A 19,235-nucleotide genomic window follows, 5' to 3' on the forward strand; every position below is an offset into this window, starting at 1 on the left:
TTTCTGGTTCTCCATTTGTTAAGGTAAAGTACAATCTCTCGATTCTTCATTATGCGTCATGTTAAAAGATTGGACTAAGCGCTTCGGTTTAGAGTAGTTAGTAGGGTCCTTCATGTATGCACAGAGATTTTGCAACCAAAGCCAAAATCCTTGTCCTGCACACAAATATGTTTAAAATTGTGGCAGACTCTTTCCTCAATAAACATATGCGTAGGACATGAAAGATTCCCTTGTTCGTTCAGTGATCTCCAAATAAAATACTATAAGAGATTTAGGTAGCCAGATTTGATCCTTGTAATTTAAGAATGGAAAGGATTGGAATTGCTCTTCGACTGATATAGTGAATGTGACAGACTGTATGCTGTGACGGCAGTATAGCACTTTAAGACATTCTGGAGATGAACGAATGAAAATTATTGATACACTGGAGTTACACCTTCCCAAGTCCTAAATTAAATTTTTTTTAAAATTTAAATCGAGTGAAATTGTTATTAATAAAAAATATTAAAAATATTTTTAAAAATTATATATTATTTTATCTATCAAAATTTTAAATAATAAATAAATATTTTATAATATATACACACACACATATATATATATATATATATATGAATCAATTTTGATTCAAAATGTAATATTTTTTGAAATATTAAAAAATTATTTATATTAAAATTATAATAATAATAATAATAATTTACTACAAATGATATGTTGAAATTAACACACACTTTATTAAAAGATTGAAATATATAATATTATATAAAATTTATATTTTAATATACTTCAAAATTTAAAAATACAAAATAACACGAAGCTAAAAATTATAACTAAAATTAAATATATAACCAATGTAAATATTTAAATATAATTTATATTTTTAATAGAAAATTAAATTCAAATTTTTGAATTTTCTAAAAAAATTATATTTAATTACATATTTAGTTTTTTTGTTTGTTTTTAAGTATATAATACGAAAAATATTTTTTTATAACTTTTATTTTAGAAAACTACAAAAAACTATGTATTTATATATATAGATAATATTTCTCCTGTTCTGCAATTCCTTGTAGATTTTGCAGATCTTTGAATGTAAAATTTATATTATGACATTGATAGAGTCCACCTCTCAATCGGATTTCGATTCCTTTGTTGATTATTGCCTACTGAGAGGGGTGGTTGGAATTAACTGTATTTTCAGACAAAAGCACATATATATCGGCAGGTTAATTTTGTGATTTCATAGAAATTATCTGGAAAAGTGGTGGTCAATTGATCGACGGCGAGTTGCCCATGAGCAAGCCCAAGGAACGCACCATCTTCCATGCCTCTTCCGCTCTTACTCAGCCCCAGGTATGTCAATTAGGGTTCCCTTTTGTTGCATGTTCAATTTTCGGAATATTGACGCAAAGTTTGATTTTTGTCAGCGTTTTTTACATGCAATATGTTTTGTCCTTTTTCTTGGTTATTATTTGGTACTTGTTTTAGCATGAATAAACTGTGACCAGTTTGGGGAAATGACCAAATTTTTTCCTCTAGTATGTGGGTGAACGAAGAGTCTGTTAACCTGAGTTAAATGTATCGCTATCTGTACGTAAAACAGAGCAATAGCTGATGCGCATATGTACCTCTATCCAACCAGCGAAAGGATTAGGAGGTTCTCTTAATTGACTGTACGTTAGGTGCTTCTCCTATCTTAAGAAGATACTGGAGGCTGCAAGGGTTAGATTTAATATCAGTCTAATGACTGCTGTTGTTCAATGGTGTCGTTTTTTCCCCTTCTGCTGCATCTGCTCATCTTTTTTTTTTTAATTTAAACCCACTGACACCTGTAGAAAAATTCCAAATGATTGCTCTAATGACTAGTTTGTTACGAGGTTTGAGAAATTAATTGGGATAATGTCATCTCTACTTTCTTAAGTTGGTCCAAATTACTGATTGATTAATGTAAGATTTATAAGGAATGCTGATCTCCCCGCTGCTTAAAAAAGAAAAAGAAAAAGAAGCAGCATTCCAAGTTACTCATCTGTTTCCAGTGACGGTAGATTATTGCATTACTGTCATTCCCAACTAATCCAATTGATCTATTCATCGTTTTGTTACACGTTTTTTTTTCTCTAGGTGTCTCAAATTCAGAAAGGATTTTACAGTTGTTCAGATAGAAATAAAAATGTTGACCATAGGGGGAAATCCGGGAAGTGTAACATGTGCTCTGCCCCTTGCTCATCTTGCTTTCATACGAATCAAGTTCTTTCGAAGTCAATAGAAGAGTCTGCTGGAGAAACCTGTGCAGAAAACATTGTAGTTGACAACGAAATGAGCACTGTGGACACTATGATATCAACTTCTGATTCCTCTGAGAATGCTCTATGTAAAGGATTCTCAAGGACATCTGATGCATCTGCGTCTAATGAAATGGTGGTGCATTCGAAATTTGAGGCTCAAAAAATTCCAGATGATTGTTTGTCATGTGACAGTGGCACTAATGAAGCCACTCAAGTGTACACTTTTCACAACAGAAAAGTAGACAACAGAAATCTACCCTGCTCTTCAGTATTCACTAGTTGTGCACCTGATCAAGAGTACGGACATACAATTGATTGTCAGACCCTCACTGAACATGGAAATGTTAAGTCTGAAGTCGAACATTCTACAGCAAATCACAGTAGGCTAAGAAAAATAAATGGAGAATTTTACCATAAATTGCCCTCTAGTGGCTTGCCAATTGGATTATCTTCACGTCATCCAGGTTTTTCTGAGGCTCTAGATTCAAAAATCACGGATCATGGTACTGACTTACTCATGGTAGAGGATACTTCCACTGCAAAATATTCATTATGTGACAGAAACTCGAGGGACATGGAAGAAGATAAATGTTCTGCTCCTCATGGGGCACATTCAGAGGTCTCAAGCGAGCACTTGAATTCTTTACTGACTGGAGATGTGGTGACAGATATTCATGGTGATCTGCTTGGTAATTCTGTTAATTCTACTGAGAAGAATGTGGATGCGGGGGTAGATATGCATCTTGTCGATGATACTGATGACTCTGATATGGTGGAGCAGGATGTAAGAATGTATTCTTGCTTATTTTGTAGGGGATTATCTATCATAGATTACTAAACCTATCAAAAATTATTTCACGTGGCACATTCATATTTAATCACACTCCAATTTTCAGTATTTCTCATTTCAATACGTTTGAAGGCCTGAGGCATCTTGAGCATAACCTCTGTCCTATGATAGTCGCATATCCCTACCCCCTGAATTATTATTAAATACAAAATAAAATTTAATGAGTTCCTTTTGACTTTGAATAGAACGGTATATTGATTATAACATCCTAGTTACAATTATGGCCACTATATTATGTTTTGATGAATAATATATTATCTTTTTCTTGATTTCATACTTGACTCTGTGTGTTAGGATAATTAGGGATTATTTACATGAGATATTATCACTATCGTACAACAAGATTTTGCTTTATCATTATTATTTTTATTTTAGAATTAAATATTATAAGCAATAAAGGTTTATGAATGAACACCTGGATGCTGTAAGTGCGACTATGCTTATGACTAGTTCTACTCTCAATTGATGCATGATCCGACAAAAATACATTTTTGGAATTACAATTACAACAATGAGCAGGCCTATAAATATCTGAAATATCAAACTCTTGATTCAGAAAGATAACTAAAATTGTTTGAGCAAGTATCTTCGTATTCTATGATTGTTTATTTTCTTGTCAAAATCATTTTCTATGATTGTTGGGCACCAATAATTGTCATGGTACTAACGATCGAAACATGATGCTTGACTATTATACGATTTGAGATAAACCATTACAATTAACTAAGACTTTTGATAAAACGATAAACATTCAATTACAAAATTAGTGATTGAGGTACGATCACATGTTCGATTCACGAAGATTGCAAAGAGTGCCATTATTGCGTGATTTCGGAGGAGTAATAAATATCCTACTCGGGTGACGTTCGCAACATGATTTTTGGATTTCCGTACATTTTAAAGACATTTAAGTTGAACTAACTATAGTTTTTGGTAAAATGACAAATGCTCAATTATTTGTTGATTTTCCATTTAAGGTCTCATTTGTTTACCAAATTGTACTCTTATTAAAGTTTCGCTTTTTGTCGAAATAGGTAAAAGTCTGTGATATCTGTGGAGATGCAGGTCGGGAGGATTTGCTTGCCATATGCTGTAGGTGTATTGATGGTGCAGAACATACGTAAGTTTTAAAAGTTCTCAATTGTCTTTTTATCGATGCTACAATATATTTGAATTCATTTGAAATAAGTGTAACCTATTCATCCTATCTCAGTTATTGCATGCGAGAAAAGATGGCTAAAGTTCCTGAAGGTGACTGGCTGTGTGAAGAATGCAAATTCGTGGAGCAGATGAGAAGTCAAAGACAAGATAAATTTGGAAAGGTGGATGGTAATGAGGAAAATAATTCCTCTGGTCAAGTAATTAGTGAACATGTAAATAGTGTTGATGTTGAGGGAAATAGAAGTAGAAGCAGTTTGAAAATTCCAAACAAAAGGCTAAGAGATGACGCTGATGCTGAAGTTTCTTCTATCGTGAAGAAGCTAGCTGTTGAATCAATAACTAGATTGCAAAAGTCCTCTTGGTCCGCCAAAGCAGCTGCTATTTCTCGTGAGAATTCTTTAAAGAACCCGGACAAGGGAAGAGTGCAGTCTTCACACGGTGGTCCCTCTTCTGATGCTGTCTCAGTTAATGATAATCCGAAGTTAGCACATTCTGCTTCAGATCGGCGAGTACATAAGTTTCAAGGTTATATGGTGTTTTTTAGCACATTGTTTTTCTGGTGTTGACATTCCTGGAGTTTCCTTAAATTTCATTAGTTTGAGTAAAGAAGTGGGTTTTCCTTCTACAAGTAGTTTTAGTTTCTTTGTCACTAACTATAAGGACCAATATTTTCAATTATGCAGGTGTTTTCTCTGGGTCTAATTCATTTACATCTATAAATTCAAAACCAAAGGTGAAGCTCGTAGATCTAGTTCTTCGGCGGGAGAAATCAGTAAAGGAAGTTGCCCCTCATCAACTTAAGGATGGTGGTATCCGATCTCTGGACAAATCTATGTCGTTCAAAGCAAAAAATTCGATTGATTTTGAATCAAAAACAAAAATGCTATCTCCTAGACCGTCGTCTCACATCCAGAATTTGAAAAATTCAAAACAGCAAAATACATTTGAACGGCAGAGCTCTTTCAAATCAAAACATGCACCAACTAATTCAATTATAGATGCTTCGATGGATTATGTTTCGAGAAGTGATAAAAAACAAGCATCTGGAGGTGAACATTGTCAAATTTCTACTCCGACTGATCACCTTGAGACAAGATCCATGCAACCTGATGGCAAATCAGCAGCATTATCGAGATCATATAGCCTTTCATCTCGAAAGAGTTCTGATTTACCCAGTTCTTTAGGTATGATTTAATCAAATGATGTGAATTGATACCTCATACTGGTTTTGCCTTTTCAAAATTGTTTCTATTCCTTTCAATAATTTGTACTGGCAGGTGAATTTAAGAGGCCGGCGTTGTACAGGCACAATTCGCACCTGGTTTTATCTGCCAAGGGAGTTAATAACATTGATAAAAATTCTAACCAAAGTAACTCGAAGGCGGATTCATCCTCATGCTCAGGTGTTTCTGAAAGATCACCTTTCAATGCTGATGAAGACCAACATAATGGATTGTCTCAGCCCAGAGAGTCCTCTAATTCCGGTGAACCATTAAGGGAACAATCTGGAAGCTGCTCTAGGCCGTCATATGTAAACTCTCCATGGGACAGAAACAATAACCTGAAAGCTGCTATCCAGGCTGCTATGCTGAGAAAGCCCGGAGTATACCAAAAGTATAGGTCTGATAATGCATCAAAGTCAAACATGGGTTGCGATATAGCTTCTAAAGATCATTCATCAAGTTCTGCTGTAAGGAGACTCGAGTCTTCTGCTGCAGAGGTTGTTGATAAGTGTACATTGTCCCAAAATTTGTCTGCGGACAGGCTTGGACAGGAAACACTCAACAATACAAAGCATTTTCCATCGGAACCTGTAGAAGCTTCCTCTGTAGGAGATGACACCCAGATGTTGGATTGGAAGTCCTCCTCAAGGGACATGTTCAGTAATGATGCTGCAGCAATGGCAATCTTTTCAAAATCCTTGGCCATCCCTAAACATGAATATATATGGCAGTAAGATCTTCGTTTTCTCCAAAATTTTCCAGTTGACTTTATCCACTTTATATTTTTGTGTTCTCAGACATCTCTAAATGCAGGGGAAACTTTGATATTTGCCGAAGTGGTAAAATCTCTGTCTCCTGGGATGGAATCCAAGCCCACTTGTCTATAAGTTCATCACCTCAAGTTCTGGATGTCGTAAAGAAATTTAAGAACAGAATTGTTCTGTATGAAGTGCCTCGCTTGAGCACATGGCCTATTCAGTTTCAGGAACGCGGGGTTGTAGAGGATAACATAGCCCTTTTCTTTTTTGCGAAGGATCTTGAGAGGTAATTTCTTAGTTTTTTTCTCGTTTCATTGATAGGTATATTTTAATATTCATGTGATGTTTCTTGCAACGGATTTTCTTCTGTTTAAAAGTAGCCATGTCATCCTACAGTTACAACAAGATCTACAAAATTTGGCTGGATAATATAATAAAGAATGACCTTGCTCTTAAAGGGAATGTAAATGGTGTTGAGCTCCTAATATTTCCTTCCAATCAGCTTCCAGAGAATTCCCAGCGTAAGTTCAACTTTGTTTCATCTTGTAATCTAATTAATTTTCCCCTTATTTCAGAAAGTGGATACTGCTTTGCAATGCAAACTTCGTAAAATGACAATTCAGAGTTTGCATTGCTAATGTTTATAAAGGGGGTACTTTTTTCTGAGAATTTACGCTTTTAAACACCTTTTCTGTGTCATGGGATGAGGTTTTTACTACTTGTGTTGAGTGCATTTATACTGAAAACCAACCTTACAGCCTACAGGTTCATACTATTCAGAAAGCATGTGCCCGTTCTAAAAAACCTACTAGAGATATCAAATTGTAGTTGATGTTAATTAAAATCAGGCACATCATGTTGGTTGAACTTCAAGAAACAAAAGTAGCTTTTCTGTGTTCCAATGTATGAGGAAATGAAATTGAAGAGGCTCTAAATTCCAGGATTCTTGCAATCAAGATGGGATATGATATTCTTGATATTGTCTGCCTGCAGGGTGGAATATGTTATTTTTCTTATGGGGTGTGTTCAGAGGAAAGAAAGAAAGTCGCTTGGAATATATGCCTGAGAATGGTCGTTCACTTAGTCCTCGTGCTAGAGATTTTCCTGCATGTGATGATGTATGCCCTGATCCTAAGCTGAATGCTTCCGTAGAGTTTTGTAGTTTATTGTCACATGGAGCGATTGATGGAGATTGTGATGCCAGAGTATCTTCTGTTGATTGTTTGGATGGTAGACTGAATTCCAGTTCCTCTACGGCAGCAAGGAGTTTTAGTGCAAGACAATGTCAAGAACTTAGGGATACTTGTCAGGTATTTGTCTTTTCTGTTTGTGCATGCATAAATTGCTTTGCTACATATGCGTTTTTTGATTTGCTTGTTTGTTTTGTAAGCTTTACTGAAGCGAGTACGGGACCATTTTTGTGGTTTGCTTTGATAGTATCTTGTTCTGGAGTATAGATTTACTTAACATCTTGTTATGAAGACATTCTGGTTCAGCTCACAGCTGAAATTTTGATATCTGCATATACATATTTAATAGGAAGAAGACATCAATTTGAGCAGTGGACCTCTCCAGGGTAGGTCACCTATCAATGTTTCTGTAAGGAAGCAAATGTCAATGCATATCGATACTCCTCTCGGAGTCGGGAGCCAACATTCATCATATAATTTTGATAAATCCCTAGATGGTGTTCTGGATATATCTGCAGAGAAAGGCATAGAGGAGGCAACTATGTTGGATAAGGTGCGCAGCAGTCAAGATCAAGTGAAATTCAGTGTGGATGTTAATAATGATGCAGCACGTAGTCAACTGCATGGAGCGCTTGGAAAGGTAAGTATAGGCAAATTAAATTTTACTTGATGATGTTGAATTCTGGTGATGATAATTGTTCTTGCATTGGCTATTTTGCATCACAGATGAATCATCATGTTGCTTCTGGCTCCCGTGAAGTGGAGAATCAACACCATGATGAAGCTTGTAATGAGATTGTCATCCCAGGGCGTTCAGAACATGCCAAAAGACAATTACTCCCTATGGAGCAATCCAGTCATTGGAAAGCACGCTCATCAGAACAAAATGTGCTTCAAGATGGATTACCGGACCTGGAGCTTGCTTTAGGGGCCGAAAGAAAACAAAAAACTCGAGCTACCCAACAAGTAATGGTCGGTAAACAAGAGAGAAAAATGACAGAGGAGTATATTCTTGATGAAGCAGCACTCAAAGAAGAGGATGATGTATCATCAGCTCTTTCCCTTTCACTTTCATATCCACTCACCAAGGAGGAATGAACTGCGAGTCCTGCTCGAAGTGCAGAGAAGCATAGGGGTCACACCAATATCTCAAATATCCCCTCTTTCGCCATTTAGGACACAAGTAAAGCATGCCCAGGAAAAGGTCATTGGAACCCATCTGGGTCTTGGAGGTACATGTGTATTTAAATCAGGCGTTACGATTTTCCCGACGGATTCTAGAAATAACATATCGATAAATCTGGAGGGTATGCCTATAAATCGCCAAATCCAACCCATCCTGATGGTTGCTGCTAGTATGTGTAAATATTATCCTCATTTGGAGGATCTTGGAGTAAAATCCATCCATTTTCGTATGTGAACATCTTGGTCGGTTGGCGGATCGGTGATTGTTGAAATGAGTAACCCGATACATATTTAGAACGCGACAAATATTTTCTCTAGATTATGATATTTGCGTTATTATTTTAAAATCAATGTTTCAATATTCACAATTATTTGAACAACTGTGAGGCGACTGCCGACAGTAGATGGTGGAGTAAGACACAAGCCGGGTCTCACTCTCACCAGAAAAATTATCAAGTTTTATTTTATCTATATATTATATTTCGTGTAAGGGAATGATTAATGATTTGTTTGGAGATTGAGTTTGCAAGTTGTCACTTTAATTAAATACTTTCATGTGTGTTAGTTCCCTTGTCAGTTTCCGATGAAAAAGATCAATTCCATTAAAACACAAATTCATTGCATGTGAGCTTCTGTTCTCTTTCCAACAGTCCCACAAACATGGGCACAGCTAGAATTATGAGGTCAGTTTGGATTGGAAATTTTTATTTATTTTTTTTTTTAAAATCATAAATAAAAAAAAACTAATTCTTGTGTGTTTTTAACAAGTAGAATTTCTTTAGCCATCTTTGATCTTTCACAATAAAAAAATATTTTATTAGTGAAACATTAGTGTTGCATATATAATTTGACCTATGTTTCACTTTATATTGCTCAAACTTCATTTAATGTGTAAAATGGAATTTATGTAACATAAAAGAGAAGTAAATAACATCACCCATATCATTATTAGCTAAACTGTCTAGTTTAAGATAATTAATTCATATATCTTAATGACTCACACACAAATGGTATCAAGACAAACAACCACCCTGAACATTGATTTTTTTTCAAATGAGTGCATCCGTGATAATTAGTGAGGTGTATTTAATCCAGAGTTTTGACGATTTTTAATGATTTTTTTTTTAAATTATAGACTTTATGAATTTGATAGTTTTTTATTAACTTTTATAGAATTTCACATATTTAAAAACATATTTATGTAGATTACCGTACAAAATTTTGTAAGATTTTTATACATTTTTGTAAACATAAATGAGATGAGAGAAGACGAGAAGAGAAGAGAAAGGAAGAAAAAATAAGTGATGTGAGGTGAGATGGAAAAATAAAGAGCTTGTGTATGAGTTAAAAGTTTTAACAATTTATTCAAATATTTGGGTCGGACCAAAGACAACTTTTGACGATTTATAGTTGTACTTTAGACTTTAATATTTGTATGTTAATGAATTTCATGAAATTGTTAAAAGTCTACTGAAAATTTGAATACACATATAAACTTTTATAGAGTTTTTAGAATTCAATATTGAATACCACTTGATTTTTTTAAAAAATTATATGAAAACCTATTTTAAACATCACTATACTTCTATAGAATTTTCAAAACTCTTAATTGAATATATATGTAATTTTAAAATCTAAAAAAATTGTTAGAAGTCATTAGATTTCATACACTGAAACACCTCCTGGCAGAGCCCATTTTCCAAATTCTTTTATTTAAATGTTTTTTTTATGGTGACGTCATAATTTATATTATATTAATATATTAACTTTATATGCACGATTATTCACAGGTCTCCTGCCTCTCACGGTCACACAGTGTCTTTTTCATTCCTTTTCCAAAAAACAGATAATTATACAAAACTATAGGGGCAATTTTGTAAATTCATAGGTGACACCATTGTAGTTGAAAGCGGAGATTGAAGAGCAGCGGTTGGGGGCAGACGAAGCGAGTTCTCTCTTGGGTAAAGAAAGTTGTTCGCTTTGATAAAGTTCAAGCTTCTCTCTCTGCTTTTTTGTATACGGACTAACCTAATGTAATTAACCGCAGCTAGATTTGGATACATTGGATCCATTGATACATATAGGACAATGTCCGCATTTCAGCGAAGACCCATCTTCATTTGAAGCCGATTTTCTTCTACTTTATCTATTAAATCAACTATGTCTTCCAAATCCAAGTAAGTCTCCTTATCTTACTTTTCTGTGGATTTGACTTGGGTTTGCTTTCCTTTTCAGTTTATCTAGTCTAATTATCTTCCGATGTGGTGGTGATGCGTTGCCGTATTATATTTCTCGTGTTTCTTGAATTTGATGACCATACTTTTTTAAGTTTTCATTGGAATTGATGGACAATATTAGTTTAATTAATCAATCGGGAGTGTTTATGTCGTTTTTTTATTCATTCAGCGATGTCCCGGATTCTCACCTTTTGTGGATTGCGATTTCGTTGTTGTTTTCTTCCTCATTACTTTGTCGAATGCTACACTTAAATTCAGTTGATGTCTTTGCAAAAATTCTTTCTCTGGGTTCGCTTGGTCCCGTGCCTTGTAACGGGTGCATTTGTAGATTCGCCACTGAATGCTCAAGTTAGCAGATAATTTGGCGCATGAATGACGTGATTATTAAGGTGGTTTTCTGCATCTACAGATCTACGTTATCAGAAACTCCAAACGGTAAGGCATCACTACCTCCCACTCGGATCAGCAGGTCAACAAGCAAAGGAGTGTCTAAATCTGCTGCTGATTCGGTGTCTCCCCTACAGAGTGCTCGCCTTTCAGTTGATCGGTCTCCAAGATCTGTTACATCCAAGCCTACAATAGAACGGCGGCCTGCCAAGCCTGGTGTTGGTGGTAATCCCCCTGATGTAAGTTTGAATAGCTTATTATTTAGTTATTTGTTCGAAGATAACATTGTTGCTAGCTATAAGTAAATTACAACAATTTAAATTATTTTCAGATGTGAGACATGGTATTTTCTTAGCTCCACCGTTGTTTAAAATGATTTTTATGCTAATTTTTGCATTCAGAAGAAGACAAGTAGGGTGTTGAAGCCACCAGAACTTCAATCAGAATTAAACCTAGCTCAGGAGGATCTTAAGAAGGCCAATGAGACTTTAGGTTTACTCGAGAAAGAAAAGCAAAAGTTTCTCGATGAATTGAAAGAAGCCCATAAATTGGCCGATGAAGCGAATGGAAAGCTTAGGGAAGCTTTGTTGGCTCAAAAGCTAGCGGAAGAAAATTCTGAGATCGAAAAGTTTCGAGCAGTTGAGATGGAGCAGGCAGGTATCGAAGCGACTCAGCAGAAGGAAGATGAATGGTATAAAGAGCTTGAAGCTATTAAAAACCAGCATGCCTTGGATGTGGCTGCCCTTCTATCTGCAACTGAAGATCTTCATAAAGTGAAGAAAGAATTCGATATGGCATGTGACGCAAAAAACAAGGCACTTGGGCATGCTGAAGATGCAACAAAAATAGCAGAGATTCATGCCGATAAAGTTGAAGCTCTTTCAGCTGAGTTGGTCCACTTGAAATCTTTGCTCGATTCAAAGCTCAAAATGGAGGACAACGAGAATGATAAATTCATGACAGAATTGAGTCTGGAGGTAGATTCTCTGAGACAAGAACTCAAGAAGGCGAAAATCTTTGAGGAGAAATTGGAAGAAAAGGAGGCTGCCTTAGAGCATCTTAGTGTTGATCTGGAGGCTGCAAAAATGGCTGAATCTTACGCGCATAATTTGGTGGAGGAGTTGCACTACAGAGTTGAGGAATTATCTGCTCAGGCAGAGCAAGCAAAGAGATTGGAGAGATCTGCCTCGGAATCTCTGGAATCTGTCATGAAACAACTTGAAGTAAGCACTGATTCTCTGCATGATTCTCAGTCTGAAATCTCGTCACTTAAAGAGAAGGTGGGCTTGATGGAAATCTCTATTAGAAGGCAGAAAGTTGATCTTGAAGAATCAGAACGTCGGCTTGGACTGGTTAAAGAAGAATCTTCAGTGATGACAAAGAAGGTTGAATCTATACAATTTGAGATTGAAGCTTTAAAAGAAGAGAAAATCCAGGCCTTGAGCAATGAGAAACTCGCAGCTGATAGTGTCCAAACTCTATTGGAAGAAAAAAACAAGCTGATAAATGAGTTGGAGAATTCCAGAGACGAAGAACAGAAAACCAAGAAGGCATTGGAAAGTATGGCATCCGCTTTACATGAAGTTTCTGCAGAAGCTAGAAATGCCAAAGAAACACTGTTGTCTGTTGAAGTCGAGCGTGAAAACTATGAAACTCAGATAGAACATCTAAAGCTTGCCCTTAAAGCAACAAATGAGAAGTGTGAAAGCATTCTAAGTGATGCCAAACGAGAGATTGATATTCTCGAAAATGCTCTCAAACAATCCAAGAGTGATCACCAGAAATTAACCGCTGAGTGGGAGCAGAAGGAGCTTCATTTGATGAACAGTGTGAAGAAATCTGTAGAAGACAACTCTACAATGGAAGGTGAAATAAACAGGCTAGTTAACTTGCTAAAAATGGTAGAGGTAGAAGTTTGTGGGGTAAAGGAGGAAGAAGAGCGTTGGAAAGGTACCTTCAAGGAAGCTGAATCCGAGATAATTTCCCTGAAGGATGTCCTTGGTCAGACAAAGGTTGAGAGCATGAGATTGAAAGAGGTTTTGATGGAGAGGGAAAATGAAATACAGAATATTCTCCAGGAGAATGAGGAACTACGAAATAGAGAAGCTGCTTCACTGATAAAGGCTGAGGAGTTATCTAAGTTGCTTGAAGAAGCTTTGACCAAGAAGAAAATCTTGGAAAATGGTGAGCTGACAGATAGCGAAAAAGATTATGACATGCTTCCGAAAGTAGTGGAATTTTTTGAACAAAATGGCACAGGAAATGTGAAGAAGCCAAATAAGAATTCAAACGATGAAGCTTCTGTCACGGATAAATTGAACGAGAAACACATGGAAATTGACATGTCTGAAGAAGTCGATATTAAGATGTGGGAAAGCTGCAAGATTGATGAAAAAGACCTTTCTCCCGAGGGAGAAACAGAGCATGAAGCCTTTGAGGATGAACGGTACTCAAAAGCTGATGAGTTTGATCAGGTCAATGGTCTATCCTCTTTGACAGAAAACCTTGACAATGGCGGAAGCTCGCCGTCAAAACAGCAGAATCAAAAGAAGAAGAAGCCGTTGTTTCAAAAGTTTGGAGGTCTACTGAAGAAGAAGAGCCCTTCCAGCCACAAGTAACATATCAGCCAACCATGACTGGATTCTACATCACCGCCGGAAAGTGTTAACTCAATCTATTTTTTTTATTTCGTTTTTTCACCATCTCTTGTGCTAGAGGTGAGCTAAATATGAAAAAGGTGTGAAGATCATTACAGAAAATATGTTTTGGCACAATCTGTGTATGAATGTAAGATTATTTTGTAACCTTGTGTTTTTCTGCCATTTTCTTGTAATTTTAGCTTGATATATGTTTTCCAACAAAAGTACACAAGTATATTCGATAATTTCTTATTACATGTGTTTCATAAATATATATTGTTGTGTCATGACAGAGATTTAAAACTTCTCTGTGTGTTCTGTGGGTGACAACCACAACCAGGTTTTGTAGAAGTTTTTCTCCTTATTCATCGATGGAACAAAGATCGAGTAAATTCATAATATTAAATTATATTTTATGAGATTTGATTAAAAATTTTGGGTGAAATCTAGTGGGGATATCTCACCCTTATCCCATTTTTGGGAAATCAGATCAGATGAAAATGAGGTGACTTTATGAAATTGATTGAATAAAAATAGACATTCTTTTTAAATACAACAAGCAAATTTCTTTCTTTTCTAGGCCCATTTTATTAGAGGCTAAAGTGACTTAGACAGTAAAAATTACAAGCTTCGTATACTTTGGTATTACTCATCTATATTTAGATTACTCGATGAGAAAATTGCTAAAAAAATGTTGAGTTGATATATATTGTATGATATTTTTTTATATAGAATTTTATTCAATGTGTAAATTAAGGATGATTAATTATTAATGTTGTACGTTCGAAATTAATGTTTATAATTCAAATTGAGCCCAACAAATTTCTTATACACGTAATCAAGGTTAATTATTCATTATATTTTTTGAAAAAAAAAATAAGGTGACGTTGACCTCTAAGAATCAAGACTGCCCGTCGACAAACCAAACTTAAGTGGGAAGAAAAAGAAGAGAGCTGCCAGGGCAAAGCAAGAATGGTCTGGGGTGCGCTGATATGCGGTTTAATTCTTTACCGTTTGGTGAAGCCCTTCTTTAATGATGATGATAGTCTCATGGATCTCGAAACTTCCAACGCCAATGCCCTCTTCTCCGTTGCCAAAAGGTTCACCTTTTACTCCCTTTTCTTTATGTCAGTTCTATTGTGTGAAAACTAACCATTTATTATATTATCTGAGTTCCATAGGTTGGAAAAGCTGTATCGTGGAAGTAGAGTCTACGTCGGGCTCCAAATTCCAGACCCTGATTCCGCTTCTCGTCAGAATATTGATCTTGTTCTTGTCACGGATGAGTAATCTTTCTTCTTTTTTATCCTTGAAGTGGCCCTTTTAGTTTCTTGATTCTTCTATTCTTATGTTGAGATAATCTATTTTAGCTTTCGCTTGTAGTTTTTATTCGATATTTAAAAGTGCTGAACATTAAAGGGTTGATTAACAGTCACGTTCAAGTGTTGCTTTACTTGTAATGATCTGCAGAGAGGCGGTGGTGATTTCTGTGAAGAATGTATCGGGATTTTTCTCCGTAGATAAGGATGGCAATTTGGTTGGCACTTCTGGCAAACACCATAAAACTGAGCTCATTCCAAACCCTGTAAGTCGCTTGTCATGTCTAGTTAAGAAATAATTGGTAGAATCCATTTAGCAGTAGAACCCTTTACTAGTGGTGAATCCCAAGTGAAACTTCTATTCTTAGCCCAATGGAGTTTGATGGCGAAACTTGCATTTTTTAGATCAACAAAGTAAAATTCATTTTATCTGTTTGATGATGATCAACGCCTCGACCGTGCATCCTGCCTTTCAATGCTTTAAACACTTTTTTTCTATAGTTTGAGCAGAATTTTCTCACACGACAGCTATCACAAGGTTAATACATTTTATATATCAAATGTATTTATGCTTTCACAAAAAGTTTGCTTCAGCTGAGATATCTAAGCCAGCCCTTATTATAGATTTTCTCACACAGACAGCTATCACAGGTTTCCTCTCTTCTCTATGTGGTCCTTCCCATTTAAGTCACAAATCTGTCTAGGGGTTAAAACTGGTAAAGACGTCATGGATATCAAGGGAATGTTCTACCAATTAAGATGAAGCAGAGTAGCAAACAGAGTGTTTCTCCGTGATACTTCATATACGTGTGGAAAAATTTGCATCCTAAAGGAGTTTCTTTTAAAGTAATTATATACCTAAAAGACATGAATACTTTTGCTATGCTAGAATCACGTTTGATGTTATCAAGATTATAATAGTAATAATTATGTGTGTTTACTCATACTGTGATGTAAATTGTAATTGTAGTGATTTTCTCAAAGTGTTATGTCTCAAATATATTTTTCATCTACATGAAGTTGTGATGGCTATGAAATCAAATAATTATGAGTGTTTAGACAATTGAACATAATTGGTTCTTGTGGGAAGCTCCCTTCTTACCATTTTAAATGGTGTTCTGGTATGAATAATTTACTCTAAAAAATATATATATGCTGCTATCTTTTAATGTCCATTTACTCTTCTTTCATGATTTATCTTTGATACCTTATATTGATGTCATATGTTTCTCTAACTTAGGTAGCTGAGAGCAAACAATTAATTTCCATCTTAGAGGAATATCTTGAACAAAGGGGAGTTGCTCTGCCCGAAGAATATCTAAGTTTTAAAGTCATTTGCCCAAATCCAAATTTCTGGTAAAGATTCTATCTGTTCCTTTTGCTATGTTTGCAGTATAAGAGTCAATTTTCCACTTTGTTGTCCTCTGCCTCCCTCGCATAAACTGGAGTTGGATTATTTTTGGATGTTTGATGTCGGATTCATGTTTTGTGTTTTCCAATCATAATCATGCAATAAATCTGTGGAAAAAAGATTGTCCAATTTCTCTGCAGCCATATAATACTGTATATATTAATATAAAACTTTCGGAATAGTTGGTCGAGGCAAAGTGGTCAGTGCATAAATATGGGGCACCATTTTAAGTCTTACGGAAAAATTTATTTGATACTCATGACATCTCTCTATCCAATACAGTAATTATCGAGAATGCCTAGCTGATCTTAGTTTCACAGTCAGTGTATTTTGTAAGAAACTGAGTTTGTGACTAGTTATTGAGCCGTATTATTACATTGGAATGCTTGTGCACATTGTGTTTAGTGGGCTGATGATACACATGGAAAGACTGAGTAAAAATGATTTTAGGCTTTGCATTTTTTTAGCTATGCCAAAGCAATAGGTCTAAGTGAAACTGTTTCATATTATTCTTTTAACTCTATAAACATATCCTTGGTTATTATTGGTCATTTTCCTTTATTGCCCATGCTTACAAATCCTGATACTCTTCTTGCAGTTCCATTAATCCAGACAGTTTTCCTCCCGAGATTATTACTCGTGATCAGTGGACACAACTCAAACCCGAGCAAAAAAAAGTGAGCTCTGGATGGCTCAAAGGTGCATTTCTGGGAGGAAATAAGAAAAACCAAGGGTCGTTTAGTGAAAAGCTTAACTCGGTTCTCAGCACTGCTCCGGTTTTGGATAGGTCTGTGATAGTTTGATCTGTGTTACATATTACCATATAGGATTGATTTTACTTCCTAATTATCTACCACAATGTAAGACGAGGAAGAAGCATTTGCTGGTTCCATGAGATTGCTAGTGACTAACCATATATTCAGTGCCAAAGCAGTCGATTTCTTGTGTTTAGATCATGGAGCTGCATTCAATTATTTTAAAAAAAACGTCGAGTTGAGTTGAGTTATGTGCCTTCACTTCTAAATATCCTGAAAGAAAATGCTAGCTAATTTATCAGAGGTTATTGAGTTCAAAGTTAAAGATCACCTGAGGAATGATCTAGATGGAATATATAGTAATTTAAGCACGAGGAATGCTTGCATATTTCTAGCTCTTTCGTCGATGATCTATGGTTCTTGTTCGTTCTGGTCTAAATCCCAACACTAGTCTACGTATTTTTATTTGGTGACTTATTTTGTTTGAACTTGTTAATGTGTTAAATTCACTATATATAAATGTGTTTTGCAATTATTGATTATATGTCACTCCAATGAAATTCAGGCTAGAGTTTAAGGGGAACAAATATGTTCTCGGTGAGTTTGTGGAATTCAAAGGAAAACGTGACGATATTCATGCATTAAGAGAGATCAAGAGATCTAAAGTCAGTAGACTTACTATCCAAAAGATAAGCATGTTCGGTTTTGGTAAGAAATGAATGATACTTTTGTTGCAAAAAGTGATATTATGCAAGCTTGTGGTTTAACAAATCACTTTACAACTGATGCAGCCCATTCGACGCTCCAACTTTTGTATGCGCCTCGTGATTATCACAGCGAAGGACCTTCTTGGTCATCTCAGTGGAAAGAATTAACTGTTAATTCAAGCACAGAAGTTGTATTCCAACCCCAGAACTCCACGAAAGTGCGGAAATACAAGTTGTCTTCAATTGTTTCCATGTCACTCAGTGCCTGACTGTAATTAGTGGGCAGTTTTAAGCTGCAATCACACTGTGCATAATACTATTATCTTGAAGAAATGGGAGAGTTGATATAATATTTGCCAACTTATGAAAATTATGTCTTCATATCATAAATTTCGCCTAACATATGTGATACTCACGGGAGATTTAGGGTCCGATCCACGCAAGCGTCACTAATCCAGACACGGGCTTCAAAATTACCCTGTGCCTGAAATCACAAATAAGACCGTTAGGAGGGGGCCAGGAGAGTATCCTGGCGTAGCCCCTCCGACGCTCAAGTCAGAGACTGAGGATATATGGGGGGAGCAGCTAAGGGCGCTGCTGAAAACAATATAGTGAATCCAATAACTGAACACTCAAACCTGGTATTTATAGGAGAATACATGGGCCCTTGATGGGCTTGTCTTCCTTTTGAGCTAGGGATGGGCCAAGGGTAATGGGCCCATCCATGGGGTATCACCAGTCTCCCCTCCCGAGTCGAACTGAATCGTAGGTTCAAAGTTCGATTAGATGTGTTGTCCTCGGGTCACCGGGTACGAGTTGTGTATTTTCTTCCGGTCGTTTGTCAGTCTCCAAAGATTTGGAAACAAACTAAATCATATCGCAATCTTGTTATAGTTTTCTCTTCAATTCGTTCACCAGCTCTCCCCCCCCATGCCCGAGTCCTCGCCTCGCTACCCTCGCCGAAACCCCATTCAAGCTCGCCCAGCTCCACGCATCCAAGCGCCCAGCCCCGTGCGCCGCGCTTCGCCATCCTCCCGCTCGCCCTGCTGGGTGCCACGCTCGCCCCTCGCCCAGGCCCACACGCCTGCCTCGCCGTCTCCCTGCCCAGCCGAGCTCGCCCAAGCCCAC

At 36.3% G+C, this 19,235-nt stretch overlaps 3 protein-coding genes across 8 annotated transcripts; all 3 read left to right on the forward strand.

Annotated features, from left to right (window-relative positions):
• Window positions 1–1,051: 1,051 nt before the first annotated feature.
• On the forward strand, window positions 1,052–8,974 carry LOC142540274 (protein PARALOG OF AIPP2-like). Of its 3 annotated transcripts, XM_075646299.1 has the most exons (12): window positions 1,949–2,041; window positions 2,122–3,069; window positions 4,170–4,255; window positions 4,349–4,821; window positions 4,980–5,480; window positions 5,574–6,249; window positions 6,333–6,563; window positions 6,674–6,798; window positions 7,271–7,587; window positions 7,817–7,853; window positions 7,986–8,107; window positions 8,194–8,974. In XM_075646299.1, exons 1-12 carry the CDS (start codon window positions 1,964–1,966, stop codon window positions 8,563–8,565), a joined length of 3,966 nt encoding a protein of 1,321 aa, XP_075502414.1. In that variant the 5' UTR covers window positions 1,949–1,963; the 3' UTR covers window positions 8,566–8,974. The 3 variants fall into 3 exon arrangements, with proteins under 3 accessions (XP_075502413.1, XP_075502414.1, XP_075502412.1); XM_075646298.1 differs by lacking the exon at window positions 1,949–2,041 and adding an exon at window positions 1,052–1,353 and having other exon boundaries at window positions 7,817–8,107; window positions 8,194–8,879; XM_075646297.1 differs by having other exon boundaries at window positions 7,817–8,107; window positions 8,194–8,879.
• Window positions 8,975–10,456: 1,482 nt separating this feature from the next.
• Window positions 10,457–14,170, forward strand: LOC142540275 (WEB family protein At3g02930, chloroplastic-like). 4 transcript variants are annotated; one of them, XM_075646300.1, is made up of 4 exons: window positions 10,457–10,613; window positions 10,700–10,829; window positions 11,299–11,515; window positions 11,678–14,170. In XM_075646300.1, the coding sequence occupies exons 2-4, from the start codon at window positions 10,813–10,815 to the stop codon at window positions 13,892–13,894; spliced, it is 2,451 nt and encodes an 816-aa protein (XP_075502415.1). In that variant the 5' UTR covers window positions 10,457–10,613; window positions 10,700–10,812; the 3' UTR covers window positions 13,895–14,170. The 4 variants fall into 4 exon arrangements, with proteins under 4 accessions (XP_075502415.1, XP_075502418.1, XP_075502417.1 ...); XM_075646303.1 differs by having other exon boundaries at window positions 11,681–14,170; XM_075646302.1 differs by having other exon boundaries at window positions 10,474–10,613; window positions 10,704–10,829.
• A 631-nt stretch (window positions 14,171–14,801) lies between these two features.
• On the forward strand, window positions 14,802–18,454 carry LOC142540276 (uncharacterized). Its single transcript, XM_075646304.1, has 7 exons — window positions 14,802–15,015; window positions 15,097–15,201; window positions 15,386–15,500; window positions 16,475–16,590; window positions 17,244–17,432; window positions 17,966–18,108; window positions 18,192–18,454. The coding sequence occupies exons 1-7, from the start codon at window positions 14,888–14,890 to the stop codon at window positions 18,374–18,376; spliced, it is 981 nt and encodes a 326-aa protein (XP_075502419.1). The 5' UTR covers window positions 14,802–14,887; the 3' UTR covers window positions 18,377–18,454.
• The last annotated feature ends 781 nt before the right edge of the window (window positions 18,455–19,235 follow it).

Source organism: Primulina tabacum, chromosome 3 (assembly GCF_025594145.1).
Source record: "Primulina tabacum isolate GXHZ01 chromosome 3, ASM2559414v2, whole genome shotgun sequence".
Classification (NCBI taxonomy): domain Eukaryota; kingdom Viridiplantae; phylum Streptophyta; class Magnoliopsida; order Lamiales; family Gesneriaceae; genus Primulina; species Primulina tabacum.

Bases quoted from the DNA above. Each gene is read 5' to 3' on its own strand.
- LOC142540274 (XM_075646297.1), top strand. From the start codon at position 1,964: ATGCTGATCTCCCCGCTGCTTAAAAAAGAAAAAGAAAAAGAAGCAGCA. The intron at 3,070-4,169 runs GTAAGAATGTAT...TTGTCGAAATAG, and splicing joins CTGATATGGTGGAGCAGGAT to GTAAAAGTCTGTGATATCTG. The intron at 6,564-6,673 runs GTAATTTCTTAG...GTCATCCTACAG, and splicing joins TTTGCGAAGGATCTTGAGAG to TTACAACAAGATCTACAAAA.
- LOC142540275 (XM_075646300.1), top strand. The intron at 11,516-11,677 runs GTAAGTTTGAAT...TTTTGCATTCAG, and splicing joins TTGGTGGTAATCCCCCTGAT to AAGAAGACAAGTAGGGTGTT.
- LOC142540276 (XM_075646304.1), top strand. From the start codon at position 14,888: ATGGTCTGGGGTGCGCTGATATGCGGTTTAATTCTTTACCGTTTGGTG. The intron at 15,202-15,385 runs GTAATCTTTCTT...AATGATCTGCAG, and splicing joins CTTGTTCTTGTCACGGATGA to AGAGGCGGTGGTGATTTCTG. The intron at 15,501-16,474 runs GTAAGTCGCTTG...TCTCTAACTTAG, and splicing joins CTGAGCTCATTCCAAACCCT to GTAGCTGAGAGCAAACAATT.